Raw genomic sequence first — 16,515 nt, 5'->3', positions numbered from 1 at the left:
TAAACTTCAGTTTAAGACCTAGAACCTAAAAACTATTACCACTATAAAAATAGTTTATGCTGAAGAGTCTGCTGTTTATATTTTCTTTCATAACTGCTATTGTTCCAGAGCTATGAATATTTGTTTGAAATGTGAAGACAATTTGATTCTGTCAAATGGCTTAAGTTCCTTCCATTGAAAGTTACAGTGCAAACTTCCTGAGTACATTGGAATGAATGAGTTAATGAGATTAAGAGACAAAGAGTATAAGCAGAATTCAGAAATATATGTGGGAGATATAAAGTTACTCATTATTAATATAGAACAAAATAGCAAATTGAAAAATTAGGAACTGCATGTTATCTGCAAGTTAAGAAAATGAGCAGACAATGTATGCCAAGCATTCCTTATCTACTAATGATATTAGCGTTCAGTTTTTAAATGTCTGATGTCTTGAACTCTGGATTATAACACTCACACAAGATAAACAGTTGAGTTTCAGTGCATTGTCTGTAGCTAACATGTAGTAGCACTTGGTTCCTACTTCTTCATCATAGTTCCCATTATCTGGTAGTTTGTTTGTTTTTTTCTGCTCTGTATTGCAACTCAATTTATCCTGCCTTTTCTTTAGTAACGAACACACCAAACATGTTGACACCTAGAATAGCATCATATTTGCTAACCAAATTTTTAAATGTATAAACTACCTTTTTAAATTCTGGAAGAGGGTTACTGAAGTCCACTTGTAAGAAATTTCCAAGCCCAGGCACAGGCCAAGGTCCTGGAGGAAAGTTTTTAGGTCGTGACCATCTCCATAAGAATAGTGCCAGAAGAACAAAAATTACAGCAGTCCAAAAAGGAGTCATTCTGAAGGAAGGGGAAAAGACCAAGTTTTGGCCTCCACGACTTATCTAGAAGCTTTTCTGTACAGCAGCTGTATCACAGACCACTTACATGTTACAACTCCCTTCTTTTGTTATATTTGTGCTACAAAGTAAAGTTTAAATGAGGACTGCCAATCCAGATGATGCCAATTATACGTCCCACCTTCTCTTCAGACTTCTATGTAATGCTATCAGTCAGTGATAAAGGAAACAGCTAGCCTATTCAGTCTGCCCTGCACAAGGAACTTAGATAAGTGGGTTTGCCAGGAGTAATTGCTTTTAAAAGTTAAATATGATATACACAATTCCCATCTAATTCGTTTTCATGGAGTTTAATATCAGAAATATTCTGCCTGTGTACGCTAGATGCACCCCTGCACCCCCATCCTACAGACATGGGTTAAACTTTTGTTTACATTTTATCAGAGTAAGCATGTTTTTTTTTTTCTTTTTGGCACAGATAAATTAAACATTCAACTTAATCCCTAGAAAAGACTTTTCAGAACTGTTGCTGCAGAAATTAAACAAATTGTATATACATTTTACATTCCTTTAGCTTGCCACACAACAACCCAAATCCTGACTAGTATAAGAGAGTTTTTTTTTAAGAAGTTAGAATTATTCAACGCACAATTTTTTATAATGTCAAACATCAGAGTCTGTGGCAGAAAATGTCCTTGGCACTTATAGCACATCCACTGTTTGGAATAGGTCCTGCTAAGACCTACAGCACAGTGCATCCAGAATGTGTTCAGTTTATTCTTTTCTTGCACTCTGAAGAGTTCATCTGCTATAGCTGAAGAAATTGGATATTAAAGAAGTATTTATTATGCAAACTACCACAGAAAAATAAATAAATTGACTTATGACTGGCCTTTTTTGCAGATGTTGCAACCCTTCTTTGCTTGAAAGTAATACATTTCCTTCCTAGAAATCCAACATTACAGTGCGTACAAAGTTCATTTATTCAAATACCGCCCTTCCCCCAGTTTTGCTTTTTTTTTCCCACAGCCCCTTAGTGAGGCACAATCAGCTTATTTAAACATCCTAGTCATGACTGTATCCTGTAGGGGAGGTTTTATATTTATACAATGTGCAGAAAAGCTTTCTATGCAGCTGTATGTGATTATCTGTCCTTATTACTGAGGAAAGGGCTTGCTTTGTAACAGCTTTATTCCAGAATTAAGTATTACCCTGGTGAAGCCTTCTAGCCATGATTCATATTAGACTACTAATTGTTGATACTATTTTCTACATGATGACAATAAAATCCATTTCTGTTTTACCAGACTGTATATTCTCAATTAAGCTTTTTATGATGAAAAAATGTAAAAGAAAATACCTCGATGGAAGCACTAAAACTTCTTAGAGCAAGAAAACCTCTGCCTTTTTCAAGAGGGTGAAAAAAATTGAAAATATAGAATTAGAGCTGAGCACCCCATGCGATGTCTCATATAGGGAGGAATTCATAAAGGTACCATGACCCTTTTGGTATTCAGCAATGTCCCTAACATGGTGCTGCACTGTACTATAACATGAAGATGTGCAGCACCATATGTGGCAGGTTTGGTACCCATGCTGTATGCTAATGAAGCAGTCTGGGGAGAGGCATATACTAAGTAGCCATGTGTTCTCTCCCCGGGACATTCCACTGGGAAGGCATCTACATGCTGAGGGGTTCAAGAATTTGCTCACCCATGGAGATCAGCACAGTGAACCAAACAATGTTGAGACAGTGAACATGACCAAAAGGACATGTTTAACTGCATAAAGATGAGTGGAGTTCAGGGATTGGGGTGAGGGGAGATCCACTAACATGACAGATTACTCTACTTTTAAGTAACATAATGTCACCAAATTCAGTGCAGGGATCAGGGCTGGGGAAAACACTATACAGCAGGGATTCTACAATTGTGCCAAAAACAGTAAGGGGATTGTGGAATGGGGGAGAACCAGTAGCCATCATGAAAACTACAATGGTAACATAATAGCATGTAAACTATTACTGGAAGTGGGCTGTGGGGGGGGGGGACAATAGATACCAGAGCAATTACACTTGTGCCATAACAGCACCAGCACTGCAGCTATTCAGGGAGCAGAGGTTTGGGGTAACCATGGGAGAGCAGACATATCAGGGATAGGTATGGAGACTGTGGTGTGTGTGTGTGTGTGTGTGTGTGTGTGTGTGTGTGTGTGTGTGTGTGTGTGTGTGTGTGTGTGTGTGTGTGTAAGAGAGTGACGGGGGGAATACCAGTTCCTACATGAGCAGCAGTTTACTACTGCAACATACAGATCAAACTGATCTGTGCATCGTAGTAGTAACTGCAATTTAGAGATATTCAAATTAGATCTTTCCTCATAATGACTAACATATTTTTGAATGGAAAAATCCCATATCATGGGAGCAGAACCTTTTTTACTCAAGCTGTACTGCTCGCACAAAGCCCTTTATTGAATTCCTGGGTTGATATTTAAAGTTTGCAAATATAGAGTCCAGCTAATTATTCCACCCTAGAGAAAAATGCTTGATAGTGAGCTTCAGTTTGAAAAGGCATTAGCAGAGCTATATCTACAGTATCTAATGATTTTTTATGTGTTGAAATGTGTTTGTTTAAATAAACTATGACTCAGAGTAAACAATTAAGAAAAGTATGTTGGGATCCTTTTCTTCTACCAAATTTAATGAACTGTGATATAAACTCAAATTGCAAGTGATCTCACAGAATTTGGACTTTAATTCCTTGAATTTCCACTATTTGTAACCCAGGTAAACTTTTTTGGAACTGTGAAACTACCTTGTATCTATACATGAATTTCAAGGCAGATGAGGTCTAATTCAGAACTGCATTTTTGGCCTTCTTCTGAAAAATAAACAGTAAGGATATTGTGGAGGCTTTTCATCTAAACTTTGAGAGATTTGCTGAGAGAATAGGATGATCCAATTCAGAATGGGCTCTAATTATAGCCCCATTCCTCTTAGGAGAGCTCAGGAAAAAAAAAAAATACTATGATCTGGAGCCTGCTAGTCCAGTAACTATGAAAAGGTAAAACCTGGGATTTTAACCCACATTGGAGTTATATCTACTTTGTTAGCCCAGCATTTTGACGTATAGATGTAAACCACATCAAAGTCACTGCAGTTCCAAATTTTAGGCCTTATCCAGCTTTCATAAAAGTGGCTACAGCCAGAGCTCAATGATACCCTAAAGATTGCCCCGTAAACTTTCATGAACCATTATTGAGGACTATCCTGAGAGCTACTCAGACAAGGGTGTTAGATGGGGAACCCCTCAACAGCAGATCAACTAACTAAATTGGTCAAGGGGTACGTCACTGTAATAGAAATGGGACCTGCTATTGGAAGAAGGCAATAACATCTCAATTCATTAAGTGATATGGTAAAAATAAATGGGGTGGGGGGAGGCTGAGGTTTACAGGTCTTCTGGAGACTTAAAAAAGGCAGTCCAGAAGGAAGTGGCAACTTAATATAAAATGGAACAACATGAACATTTATAAATTGCTCTTTGATCTCTGAACCTATACAATGTGATGTATGCAGTCATGTTTTTCCTCAAACCCAGTCATTGTATATTGAATTGGTACAATTTTTTTTTTGCTTTGTGGATTGTGAATCTAGTCAAATGATAAAATGTGATGTGTGTTTCAAAGAGGCTCATTTACAACCACTTTTGGACTCAGGCAACATGACTACTTGAGAAATTTGTACCTGAACGTAAACAAGTGGAATAATCTGCATTTATGTGGATATAAACAAATATTCTTTATCAGGAATAGAACTAAGTACCTCAATTGAGGTAACTAAACAACTTTAAGTTCTTCTCCAGCTTTGGGAGGTGTGGATTAATGTGTGCATTGAGGAAATTAGTCAAAACCTTCACAAAGAAAAATCCAACAATGAGTTTGTTCAGTCACCTTCTCACTGTATTGAGATGGAGCTCAGGAAGAGAGGGTCCTTTTTTAATATAAACCAAGAAGAGAATAGTCATCATGTTCTGAGAAGGATGTGGCTGTATCCACTCTGGATGTACATCTAAACTTTAAAGAAATCTCATTTGAAAGGATCCCATACTGTAAAAGATTAGAAAAAAATATACAGGTGACTGCAGAAGATGCTTTTAGAATAAGTGGTAACCTAGTTTGATACTGGCAATAACCTTTTATATTGTGTAGAAAAAAAAACAGACAATATGGTAATGCAGTTATTAATACAAAAACCTTTAAAAATATGTGCTGATGTTACCCTAAAACAATGCATATAAAAAGGGTAATGATACCAGCCTTGCATATTTAGAGCCATGAAGAATTGATGCTCTTCCTGTCCAGATTGCCAAAAGGCAGCCTTAAACCCTATGTTTAGGTACTTATTTGTACCTTTATACATTACTGAGGTATATTTTGAAAGGCTGGCTAATGATATTGTGGATCCTTTAGTTAAGTTAAGAAAGGACAACAGTATATTGTAGTAGTTGTAGATAATGACACTCATTTTCTTGAAGCTATCCATTTAAGGGGAGTAACTGGAAAAACTGTATCTAAAGAATTAGTAATTTTATTTTCTTGAATTGGATATCTAAAGATATTTTAACTGACCAAGAAAGACTATTTATGTGCAAGGTGATGGAGTTGTGTGAATACTTCATATAAAGCAACTGAATTTATTAGTTTACCATCCACAAATGGATGGGTTGGTAGAAAAGTTCAGTCAAACTCCAAAGCAAATGCTGAGGAGAGTTATAAATCATGATGGGAAAAACTGGGATATGCAATTGCCTTACTTAAAGTTTGCCATGTGGGATGTACTCTAGGCATCTTTGGGCTTAGCCCCTTTGAGCCACTGTATGGCAGGCACCTCAGGGAAATTTTGGAGATACCAAAAGTGGTCTGAGAAAAATAAATAATCCATTTCAAACTATCTTAGAACATGTCTGCCACATACAAGAAAGAATGCTAACTTCTGTGTGCATCATTAGGGAAGATGCACAGACTACCTAGAAATAATTCTATCAATAATGTCAGTTAAGAAATTTTCAGCCAAAAGAAAAATCTTCGTTCTAATGACTATTTCAGAGCATGCATTCCTAGCTTGGTGGCAAGGACCATATGAATTCAATGAAAGAGTGAAAGAGGATAATTATAAAATCAGCCAGCCAGAAAGAGACCAAACAAATGTATCATACAAATAATAGATAGCAAAGAAATTTTTCATACAAACATACCTGTGCCCAAGAGGAAACAAGAAAAACATCTTACAGAAGTGTACACTAAGGACACGTCTGTTCCTGTTCCTGATCATAGTGTTATGGGACAAGACCAGCTTATTAAAATATATATTAATCTCAGTTTATTAATGATAATATAATATGATTGTTAAAAAGCAAATATAATTTGTATGCAGGGCTGGGAAAAATACAGCTTACTAAGCCACAGTATTGCTGTTTCTTAAACTGCATTCTTTTAATATGTAATAAGAGAGAAGAGTATGTGTTGCAGTTACTACAAAAGGAATTTGTTAGCCTGACTCCTCTAGGCTAGGAGTGCATTATTGCTAGGGCAGGTTTGAAACGCCCAAGGTCAGAAACAAGACCCCTTGGAAGCAGGTGGATCATGTATAAAAAAGTGTTCACATGAAATCTGAGGTGAAAATCACGAGGGATGAGGACATTCGTAATTTTCTATAGGACACAGTCACTGTAACATAATGAAATTGCATGACCAGTTTGATAAGAAAATGTATAAAAATATATTTTTGTACATAAACAAAGAATGCTTCATCAAGTGCTATGAAGACTGACACCCAGTGTTGTAAAAATAAAATTTCTATTTGCACATCCTGAAGTATTGTTCCTGACTGAAGACATATAAGGTACATTTTTAATGTTATTTATTTATAACTATAAAAATTTGGTGCCATGACTCAGATTTGAACTTTGGTATTGCTGCAGGGTAGTTCTGGAATAGGGACCATCACAGATTTTCTGTGAATTCCATACTGCTTTGTATGAAATAGTTAGAGACTCAGATTTGCAGCTATTCAGGGTGTGCAAGCATACTAGCCTTGGTAGGGAAATTGTTTTGTAAGGGAAAAGGGTTGGTTTGTGTTTTTTTCTTATTTCTTTTTTAGATAATTTTAGCAAAATGTAAGTGCATGGCTGTGTTTGTAGTATAAGTGCATGATTGTGTTTTTATTTGACTGAGTTGTTTGTAAGGTATACAAGTAATAGCGGAGGGACCCCACAACAAATGAGTATAGTAAATCTATGTGCACATACAGTAAAGGACAAATTAGCATAAGGAAGCACTTTGTGTCGAGGGCGATACCCTCAGGATTGAAAGGTAAGAAGTATGAGAGATGTTTTTGTTCTGTCAATGTATAACTGTATGAGAGAAAGAAAAGAAAAAGTTAAAAGTTAAAAATAAAGTTAAAATAAGTTCATGAGCCCACCACATGATTGGGACATAGACTGTAAAGTTAAACAAGTTCATGAGCCCACTGCATGATTGGGGCATGGAGTATACAAGTTTATTAACCAATAGCATGATTGGGACACAGATTATATACTGTTAAAACAAATTCATGAGCCTACCACATCAAAGGATGTACAGGTATGTGTTGTTAAAATACATTCATGAGCCCAAAGCATGCTGCGACTTAGAGTAATTGTGTGAAAGTACCCTCAGAGGGTCCAAAAAAGTGGTCAGTTCTAGATGCAATACCTATCTGCCTCGTTATCCTGACTGCAATGCTGGAGCTGTAACTTTTGAGCTCATTCAGGGATGAAAGCAAAGGGGTGCTGTGGCAAAGGCTTATCAAAACCACTCCTCTGTTGCTGCACACTGACAGACTTCCTACCTTTTACCTCCCTGTATGGTGTGTATATTACTACAGTTATTTTCTGTCTTTGGAACTGCCAGGATCCAGGAGTTGTAAAGTAAGCCTAACATTTTTATTATTATAAAATAAGAAAATAGGAGCAAAGATAAGTAAGCAAGATCAAATCCCTAAAAAGGGAACACCTGCATAGTTTATGTATTTTAACTATGGAAAGGAAAGTTGTAAATATTTGTATGACTGGTTTCAGCTTATTAAGAATTGTGCTGGTGGGGTATTTCCATTAAATGGCGCTAATGATAAGACTAAATTGTTGACATTGAAAGGTATTTTAGAAGAAAAGAAAAGCAAAGTAAGTGGGGAACAAATAGCATTTTATTCTTGGTACAGTGAAGCACTTCACAGGGAAAATGAGTCAGCATTAAGAGGGTTGCAGGATGTTAATAAGAAATTGTTGCAACAAGGAAAAGAAGTTGAAAAGGCAGTACAGACCAGTAAAAAAGGATCCCTTTATCATGTCTTAGCATGTTTGGAACAAACTGAGGATGGCCAAAAAGCAGAAACTTCTTAAGAGGATGATAATCTTCCAGTAGCTACTACCCCCCCCCCCCCCATATGCACCAGTACGGGTACCTCCTGTACAAGAATCTGTTGTTTCTCAGACCCCTACCTTCCAGTCTACTGTCCATTGGACACCCAGTTCATGTGATACTGGTACATCTCAGACTGGTTCCTCTATTCAGTCTTCATCTTCTGAACAGCCATCTGCAGTCAAAGGGGTTCTTCTTCCTATCCTTCTCAGATAGCTTCTACTTTCCCAACAGGGACATTAGTATTTGACACTCCTGTATCTCACCATACACACTCACATGACATGGTACAACAAGAGATTACAACCTCTGGAGTGGATCTATTGGCACCTCTCAGGGAAATTTTGGGGGCTAATAATAGGAAACTTGTTCATCGTCCTTGGACCCCTGCTGATTTGCATACTATGTCTAAAAGTTTTCAAATATCAGAGAAGATTCATTAAATTTCAATGAGAATTAAAAACTATAATAGAATGTTACAATCCTACTTTGACAGATTTAAATAAACTGTTGAGAGTAGATACTTCAGATGAAATAAGAAAGCAGTTACTGGAAAAGGCTGAAATAACATATTTCACTCTGATAGGGAAGGCATTAACAGATAAATGAATAACATTGTTAAACAAGATTACAAATGTGTGTCAAGTTAGGACTGACTGGTCTAAAGTACAGGCATGTAAACAAAATAAAGGGGAAGCCCCTGCAGACTATTTGAGTTGCCTTAAAACAGTATTTGCTAGACATCCAGGAATACCAGACCCAAAAGAGCAAGCTAAGCCAGCTATTGCAGCACCCTTTGTGAAGTGTCTGCAAGCCCCTGTACAAAATCAAATAAAGCAAGTGCTCATAGACTGGCAAGGAAAGGACTTAGAGTCTTTATTAAGTGATGCAAATCACTGTAAAGAGTATCAGGAAAAAACAAAGGAAGGATACTGAGGATAAGCTGTTAACTTTACAAATCAGGCAGCTGGAAAACCCAAGGGGTCGAGGTAGAAGCAGGGGAAGGGGTAGAGGAATTGCTAGAGGATTCAGCAAAAGAGCTGGTCAAGGGGAACAAGGTGCAACTGGTTGGCAATTTAATTTTATTTAATTATGGAGAACAGGACATTGGAGAGGGAAGTGCCCACACAGGCAAATGCAAAGAGTCCAAGACACTTGGACTGAGGGGCAACCAAATTATAATAATGCAGTTTTTCCTCCACCACATCCTTAGATTGGAAGGAGTCAGGAAGCTCCATACTGACTCGGTCGAGAAAATAATACAGAAGGGAATCTTAACCCTCTACTATCAATAAACCAAAATGGGCTCTACATTAAGATGAAAATAAATTCAAAGAAAACCCAATTTCTGGTGGACACTGGAGCCACTAGGTCACTGTTAAAAATTACTTCATATAGTCAAATACCAGTATCCAAGCATAAAGTAAAGGCAGTTGAAGTAACAAATACTACAGTTACGTATCCTGTTTCAGAACCCATCCCGATTTCTTTAGGTCCATTGCAGAAAAACATTCTTTTTTTTTTGAGTACTAATGCATCAGTAAACCTACTAGGAAGAGATTTGTTATGTAAGCTGGGTTGTACTATTTACTGTATCCCAGAAGGTGTTATCTAAATGTTCCAACAGAATCAGAGGGGGAAGTATTGGCAGTTTTAGCAGAAGCTGAAGAACAGCCTGCTGTAAGCATACAGGCAAATGGAGAGTTACTACAGCAGGTACCTTCCAACTTGTGGGCTAAGCATGCAATTGAAGTAGGTATACCAAAATCAGCAAAACCAGTAAAAATAAAATTAAATCCATCAAAACCTCTCCCTAGAGTTCCACAATATCCACTAAAGCCAGAATCAAAGCAGGGAATCAGACCTGTAATTCAGTCTCTAATACAGCAAGGAATAATATACCAGCTAAAAGCCCTTGTAATACACCTAATTTTCTGGTGAAAATGCCAGGAAAGGATACATATAAATTTGTACAAGACTTAAGGACTGTAAATAATGCAGTACTACCTACTTTTCTTGTTGTTCCAAATCCAGCAACAACACTGAGTTGCATACCACCTACAGCTAGTTACTTTTCTGTGATAGATTTATGTTCAGCATTCTTTTCTATACCTATTCACCTGACAGTCAGTTTCTGTTTACTTTCACTTATCAGGGACAGCAATATACGTGGACATGGTTGCCACAAGGATATACTGAATCTCCTTCATTATTTTCTCAAATTCTAAAAAAAAAGATTTGGAGAATGTGACATTTCCGGGTGCATCTGTGTTAGTACAGTATATGGATGATTAACTAATAGCATCAAACTCCTTTCAGCAATGTCAGCAGGATACCTTGCATCTTCTGACTATCCTTGCAGAAAAGGGACACAAAGTGTCTAGAGAGAAACTACAGCTGTGGTCATCTCAGGTACATTATCTTGGTCATTCAATATCCCAGGGTAGCAGGCAAGTGTTACCATCTCGTATTGATGCAATATCTAAGACTCCACGTCCGACTACTCAGAGACAGCTTAGGTCTTTCCTAGGTATGACAGGATACTATACACAGTGGATCCCTAACTATGCAGAAATCACCAAACCTTTGACAAATCATTTAAAACAGATACACCAGAGCCTCACCTTTTAAACAGTGAAGAGGAAAATTCATTTCAGAACTTGAAGCAAGCTTTAGCTACTGCTCCAGCTTTGGGGTTACCAGATTATAATGAACCTTTTATTTTATTTTGTCATGAAAGAAATGGATTTGCTCAAGGAGTACTTGCACAAAAACATGGGGACAGCTATCGTACATTGGCTTTTTATAGCACAGTGCATGATTCTGTTGCAAAAGGTTTTCCACCTTGTTTAAGGGCAGTTGCTGCTGCTGCCATTCTAGTTAATCTAGCACAAATGTTGGTGCTTGGGCATAATCTCACAGTAGCTGTCCCTCATTCTGTATCATTTCTTTTGTCTTAAAATGAAATCTCAACTGCTCTCTATTGACGTCTAACTAGATATGAACTTATACTTTTTTCTGATCCATTTCTCTGATCCGCTGTCCTGTTCTAAATCCTGCATCTCTGTTGTCTACTGCTGAGGATGGTGAAGAGCATGATTGTGTATGTGTAACTAACTATTTACTTTCTCCTAGGGAGGGCTTAAAGGACACTCCTATACCCAATGCTGACATGCATCTGTTCATGGATGGCTCCTGTGGAAGAGATCAAACAGAAAAGTTGATCTCGGGAATAGCAGTCTGCACAGAGGAAACAATATTGTTGCAACAAAGATTAGATGGTGTTCACTCTGCTCAAAAAGCTGAGCTACTGCTTTGCAAAAAGCCTGTGAGTTAGCCAAAGACAAGGCGGCCAATATTTTTACAGACAGACGTTATGCTTTCAGGGTGGTACATGATTTTGGGCAACTTTGGAGACAGAGAGAGAGAGAGAGGGTTTTTTTACCTGTTCAGGAAATCAAATTAAAAATTTAAGGTACATAAAAATCATTGTTAGATGCACTTTTGTTACCTAAGAAACTTCCTGTAATCAAATGTTGTGCACATCAAAATGGACAGAATGTTGTTACCAAAGGTAATAATTTGGCAGACCAAGCTGCTAAATAAGCAGTAGTAAATTGTTGTAAACATCTTTGCATGTTGACAGCAACAAACTACAACAGTAATGATGTGTTTTATTTTGCAAAGTTGTCAGCCTTTCAAGCTGCAGCATCACAGGGAGAAGTTCTGAGGTGGCTCAAGGACTGATGTAGAAAATCCTCTGATGGCATATGGTGATATCCGGATGGTCGACTGTTGGCGCCTGCCTCTTTGCTACCTTACGTAGTAAGGGCATATCATCTACCGGCCCATACAGGTAAGACAGCTTTATTTAATCAAATTACCCAAAGTTGGTATGCCCCTCATGTCTCCTATTTGATACTTCAGTATGTACAAAATTGTAGTATTTGTTTGGAATATAACATAAGCAAACATGCCAACAGCAAATCTGTATGTTTACCTCCACCCTGGGGACCTTTTGTTAATATACAGCTGGATTTCATCCAAATGCCTAAGACTAATAATTTACAATTTATTTTGGTGGTAGTGTGTATGTTCTCAGCATGGGTGGAAGCTTACTCATGTTGCAAAGCTGGTGCAGTCACAGTTATTAAAAAAATGTTATTTGATTATATAGGGTGCTGGTGGAAATTGGGCTACTGCTGGCTGAAGGAAAAGAGGAGGACGAAAGCATGCCCGAAGGCAGGAAGAGAGGAGGAAGGTTAGGAGTGTAGCAGTGAGGGTAGGAACTTTGAATGTTGGCAGTATGACTGGTATAGGAAGAGAGCTAGCTGATATGATGGAGAGAAGGAAGGTTGATATATTGTGCGTGCAAGAGACCAGATGGAAGGGAAGTAAGGCCAGGTGTTTAGGAAACGGGTTCAAATTGTTCTATCATGGTGTGGATGGCAGGAAAGATGGGGAAGGGGTTATACTAAAGGAACAATATGCCAAGAGTGTTTTAGATGTGAAGAGAGTGTCTGACAGAGTGATGTTTATGAAGCTCGAAATTGATGGTGTAATGATGAATGTTGTTAGTGCATATGCTCCACAAGTTGGGTGGGCGATGGATGAGAAAGAGAAATTTTGGAGTGAGTTGGATGAAGTTGTGGTGAGTGTACCCAAGGGTGAGAGACTAGAGATTGGAACGGACTTTAATGGGCATGTTAGTGAAGTGAACAGAGGGGATGAGGAAGTGATGGGTAGGTATGGTGTTAAGGAGAGGAATGCAGAAGGTCAGATGATTGTGGATTTTGCAAAAAGGATGGACATGGTTGTGGTGAATACTTATTTTAAGAAGAGGGAGGAGCATAGGGTGATGTACAAGAGTGGAGGAAGATGCACAGAGGTGGATTATATCCTATGTAGGAGGGCCAGTCTGAAGGAGATTGGAGACTGTAAAGTGGTGGCAGGGGAAAGTGTAGTTAAGCAGCATAGAATGGTGGTGTGTAGGATGATGCTGGTAATCAAGAAGAGGAGGAGGAGGAGTGTGAAAGCAGTGCCAAGGATTAAATGGTGGAAGTTAAAAAAGGGTGATTGTGAGGTGGAGTTTAGGGAAGAGTTAAGACAGGCACTGGGAGGCAGTGGAGAGTTACCGAATAGCTGGGTAACTACAGCAGAACTAGTAAGGGAGACTGCTAGAAAGGTGCTTGGTGTGACTTCTGGACAGAGGAAGGAGGACAAGGAGACCTGGTGGTGGAATGAGGAAGAACTGGAGAATATACAGAGGAAGAGGCTGGTGAAGAAGAAGTGGGATTGTCAAAGAGATGAAGAAAGTAGACATGAGTATAGGGAGATGAGGCGCATGGCAAAGAGAGAGGTGGCGAAAGCTAAGGATAAGGCATATGGAGAGTTGTATGAGAGATTGGACACTAAAGAGGGAGAAAAGGACCTGTACCAATTGGCTAGACAGAGGGACAGAGCTGGGAAAGATGTGCAGCAAGTAAGGGTGATAAAGTTTAGTGAGGGAAAGGTACTCACAAGAGTGTGTTGAGTAGATGGAAAGAGTATTTTGAGAGGCTGATGAATGAAGAGAATGAGACAGAGAGAAGGTTGGATGATGTGGGGATAGTGAATCAGGAAGTGAAACAGATTAGCAAGGAGGAAGTAAGGACAGCTATGAAGAGGATGAAGAATGGAAAGGCTGTTGGCCCAGATGACATACCAATGGAAGCATGGAGGTGCTTAGGAGAAATGGCAGTGGAATTTTTGACTAGATTGTTTAATGAAATTTTGGGAAGTCAGAGGATGCCTGAGGAGTGGAGAAAAAGTGTTTTGGTACCTATCTTTAAGAATAAGGGTGATGTGCAGAGCTGCAGTAACTACAGAGGGATAAAACTGATCAGTCACAGCTTGAAGTTATGGGAAAGAGTAGTAGAAGTTAGGTTAAGAAGGGAGGTGATGATTAGTGATCAGCAGTATGGTTTTATGCCAGGAAAGAGCACTACAGATAAGATGTTTGCTCTGAGAGTGTTATTGGAGAAATACAGAGAAGGTCAGAAGGAGTTGCATTGTGTTTTTGTAGACTTGGAGAAAGCATATGACAGAGTGCCTAGAGAAGAGTTGTGGTATTGTGTGAGGAAGTCAGGAGTGGCAGAGAAGTATGTAAGAGTGGTACAGGATATGTATGAGGGTAGTGTGACAGTGGTGAGGACTGCAGTGGGAGTGACAGATCCATTTAAGGTGGAGGTGGGATTACATCAAGGATCAGCTCTGAATCCTTTCTTATTTGCAGTGGTAATGAACAGGTTGACAGATGAGATCAGACAGGAGGCCCTGTGGACTATGATGTTTGCAGATGACATTGTGATCTGTAGTGAGAGTAGGAATCAGGTTGAGGAGACACTGGAGAGGTGGAGATATGCTCTAGAGAGCAGAGGAATGAAGGTCAGCAGGGCTAAGACAGAATATATGTGTGCAAATGAGAGGGAGGGTAGAGGAATGGTGAGGATGCAGGGAGTAGAGTTGGTAAAGGTGGATGAGTTTAAGTACTTGGGATCAACAGTTCAGAGTGATGGTGAATGTGGAAGAGAGGTGAAGAAGAGAGTACAGGCAGGGTGGACTGGGTGGAGAAGAGTGTCAGGAGTGATTTGTGACAGACGGGTACCAGTAAGAGTGAAAGGGAAGGTCTACAAGAGGGTAGTGAGACCAGCTATGTTATATGGGTTGGAGACAGTGGCATTGACAAAAAGGCAGGAGTCAGAGCTGGATGTGGCAGAGCTAAAGATGTTAAGATTTGCACTCAGTGTGACTAAGATGGATAGGATTAGGAATCAGTATATTAAAGGGTCAGCTCATGTTGGACAGTTTGGTGACAAAGCAAGAGAGACGAGATTGCGTTGGTTTGGACATGTGCTGAGGAGGGATGCTGGGTATATTGGGAAAAAGATGCTAAGGATGGAGCTGCCAGGTAAGAGGAAAACAGGAAGGAGTAAGATAAGGTTTATAGATGTGGTGAGAGAGGACATGCAGGTGGTTGGTGTGACAGAGCAAGATACAGAGAATAGGAAGAAATGGAAAGAGATGATCCGCTGTGGCGACCCCCTGATGGGAAAAGCCGAAATATGATGATGATCTGATTATATACTGAGATTTGGTATAACCAGCATTGTTAACAGTGACCAGGGAACTTGTTTTAATAATAATCTGTTTAAAGAGTTAGGTAAAGCTTTTAATACGAAGTTGAGTCTTCACTGTCCCAACCATCCCCAGTTATCTGGATTAGTGAAAAGGGTAAAAAGGACCCTTAAAAATACATTAATGAGTATGAGGGACTCACTGAATGCACCAGGAAATTGAGTCCATATGAAATATTAATGGGGGACCCATGGCCCTTCCGGCTACCCCTCCATTGGGAAATGCTGATTTAACTTTGTCAGATGATGCTATGATCTGTTATTATAGGAGACTCCTCAAAATTCTGCAGCAATATAATTGAACAGTAAGAGCGACATTACCAAAGCCTCCTGAACAACCCTGTCATCAACTACAACTGGATGATTGGGTGCATGTAAACATTTTTCAAAGGAAAAACTGCCTGAGCCCAAGGTGGAAGCGGCCTTTTCAGGTCCTGCTCACAACTTTGACCGCAGTTCACTGTGCTGGACTACCAACGTGGGTCCATTCATCTCATTGCAAGAAGACCTGTCGTGTGGGGACCCAAGATGATTAATTGCAGCCAACAGAGGGAGATCGAGGTGTGACAGATAAATCATCTGCCCAGTGAGAAGGTCAACTTCAGTAGCAGCCCATGATGAATCCAGTGACAATGGGTACTTTTGCTTTGTTTCTGCTGCTGTTCCCTTCTATAAACTGGTTGAGTGAAAACAGTTTCTTGCTGGTCCTTCGGCAATATGCCAAAAATCTAAATAAAACAAAATGCTGGATATATCTGCATATACCTCATCATTCTAAGGCAGGGATTCCTATGCTTCCCATCCCTGCATCACAGGTGTCATTTGAAAAGGACCTTAATGACACCATCTTAACCTGGTGCAATGTAACTTTTTCAAAGGTTGTGTCTCTTCAACTTGCAACCACACATCATGGAGACACATGTTATGCCAGAAATGGGATTGTACCAGTAGGAAAAAGCAAATGTAATGACACCAGGCATGAAAGTTTGTTAAACTCACTGCACTTATAAAGCTATGACTGGGGGCATGGCATGGGC

General features: G+C 39.2%; 1 protein-coding gene across 1 annotated transcript in view; it reads right to left on the bottom strand.

Annotated features, from left to right (window-relative positions):
- Positions 1–959, bottom strand: part of LOC122809630 (cytochrome P450 2D26-like) — an 844,591-nt gene extending 843,632 nt beyond the window's left edge. The window contains exon 1 of the mRNA XM_044081265.1: positions 687–959. Coding sequence (XP_043937200.1) covers positions 687–845 — 159 coding nt within the window. The 5' untranslated portion in view covers positions 846–959. The remainder of the gene's footprint in view (positions 1–686) is intronic.
- Positions 960–16,515: the final 15,556 nt, after the last annotated feature.

Source organism: Protopterus annectens, chromosome 8.part0, assembly GCF_019279795.1.
Source record: "Protopterus annectens isolate FY-2018-M chromosome 8.part0, PAN1.0, whole genome shotgun sequence".
Lineage (NCBI taxonomy): Eukaryota > Metazoa > Chordata > Ceratodontiformes > Protopteridae > Protopterus > Protopterus annectens.
This window is presented reverse-complemented; position numbering and strand designations above follow the sequence as displayed.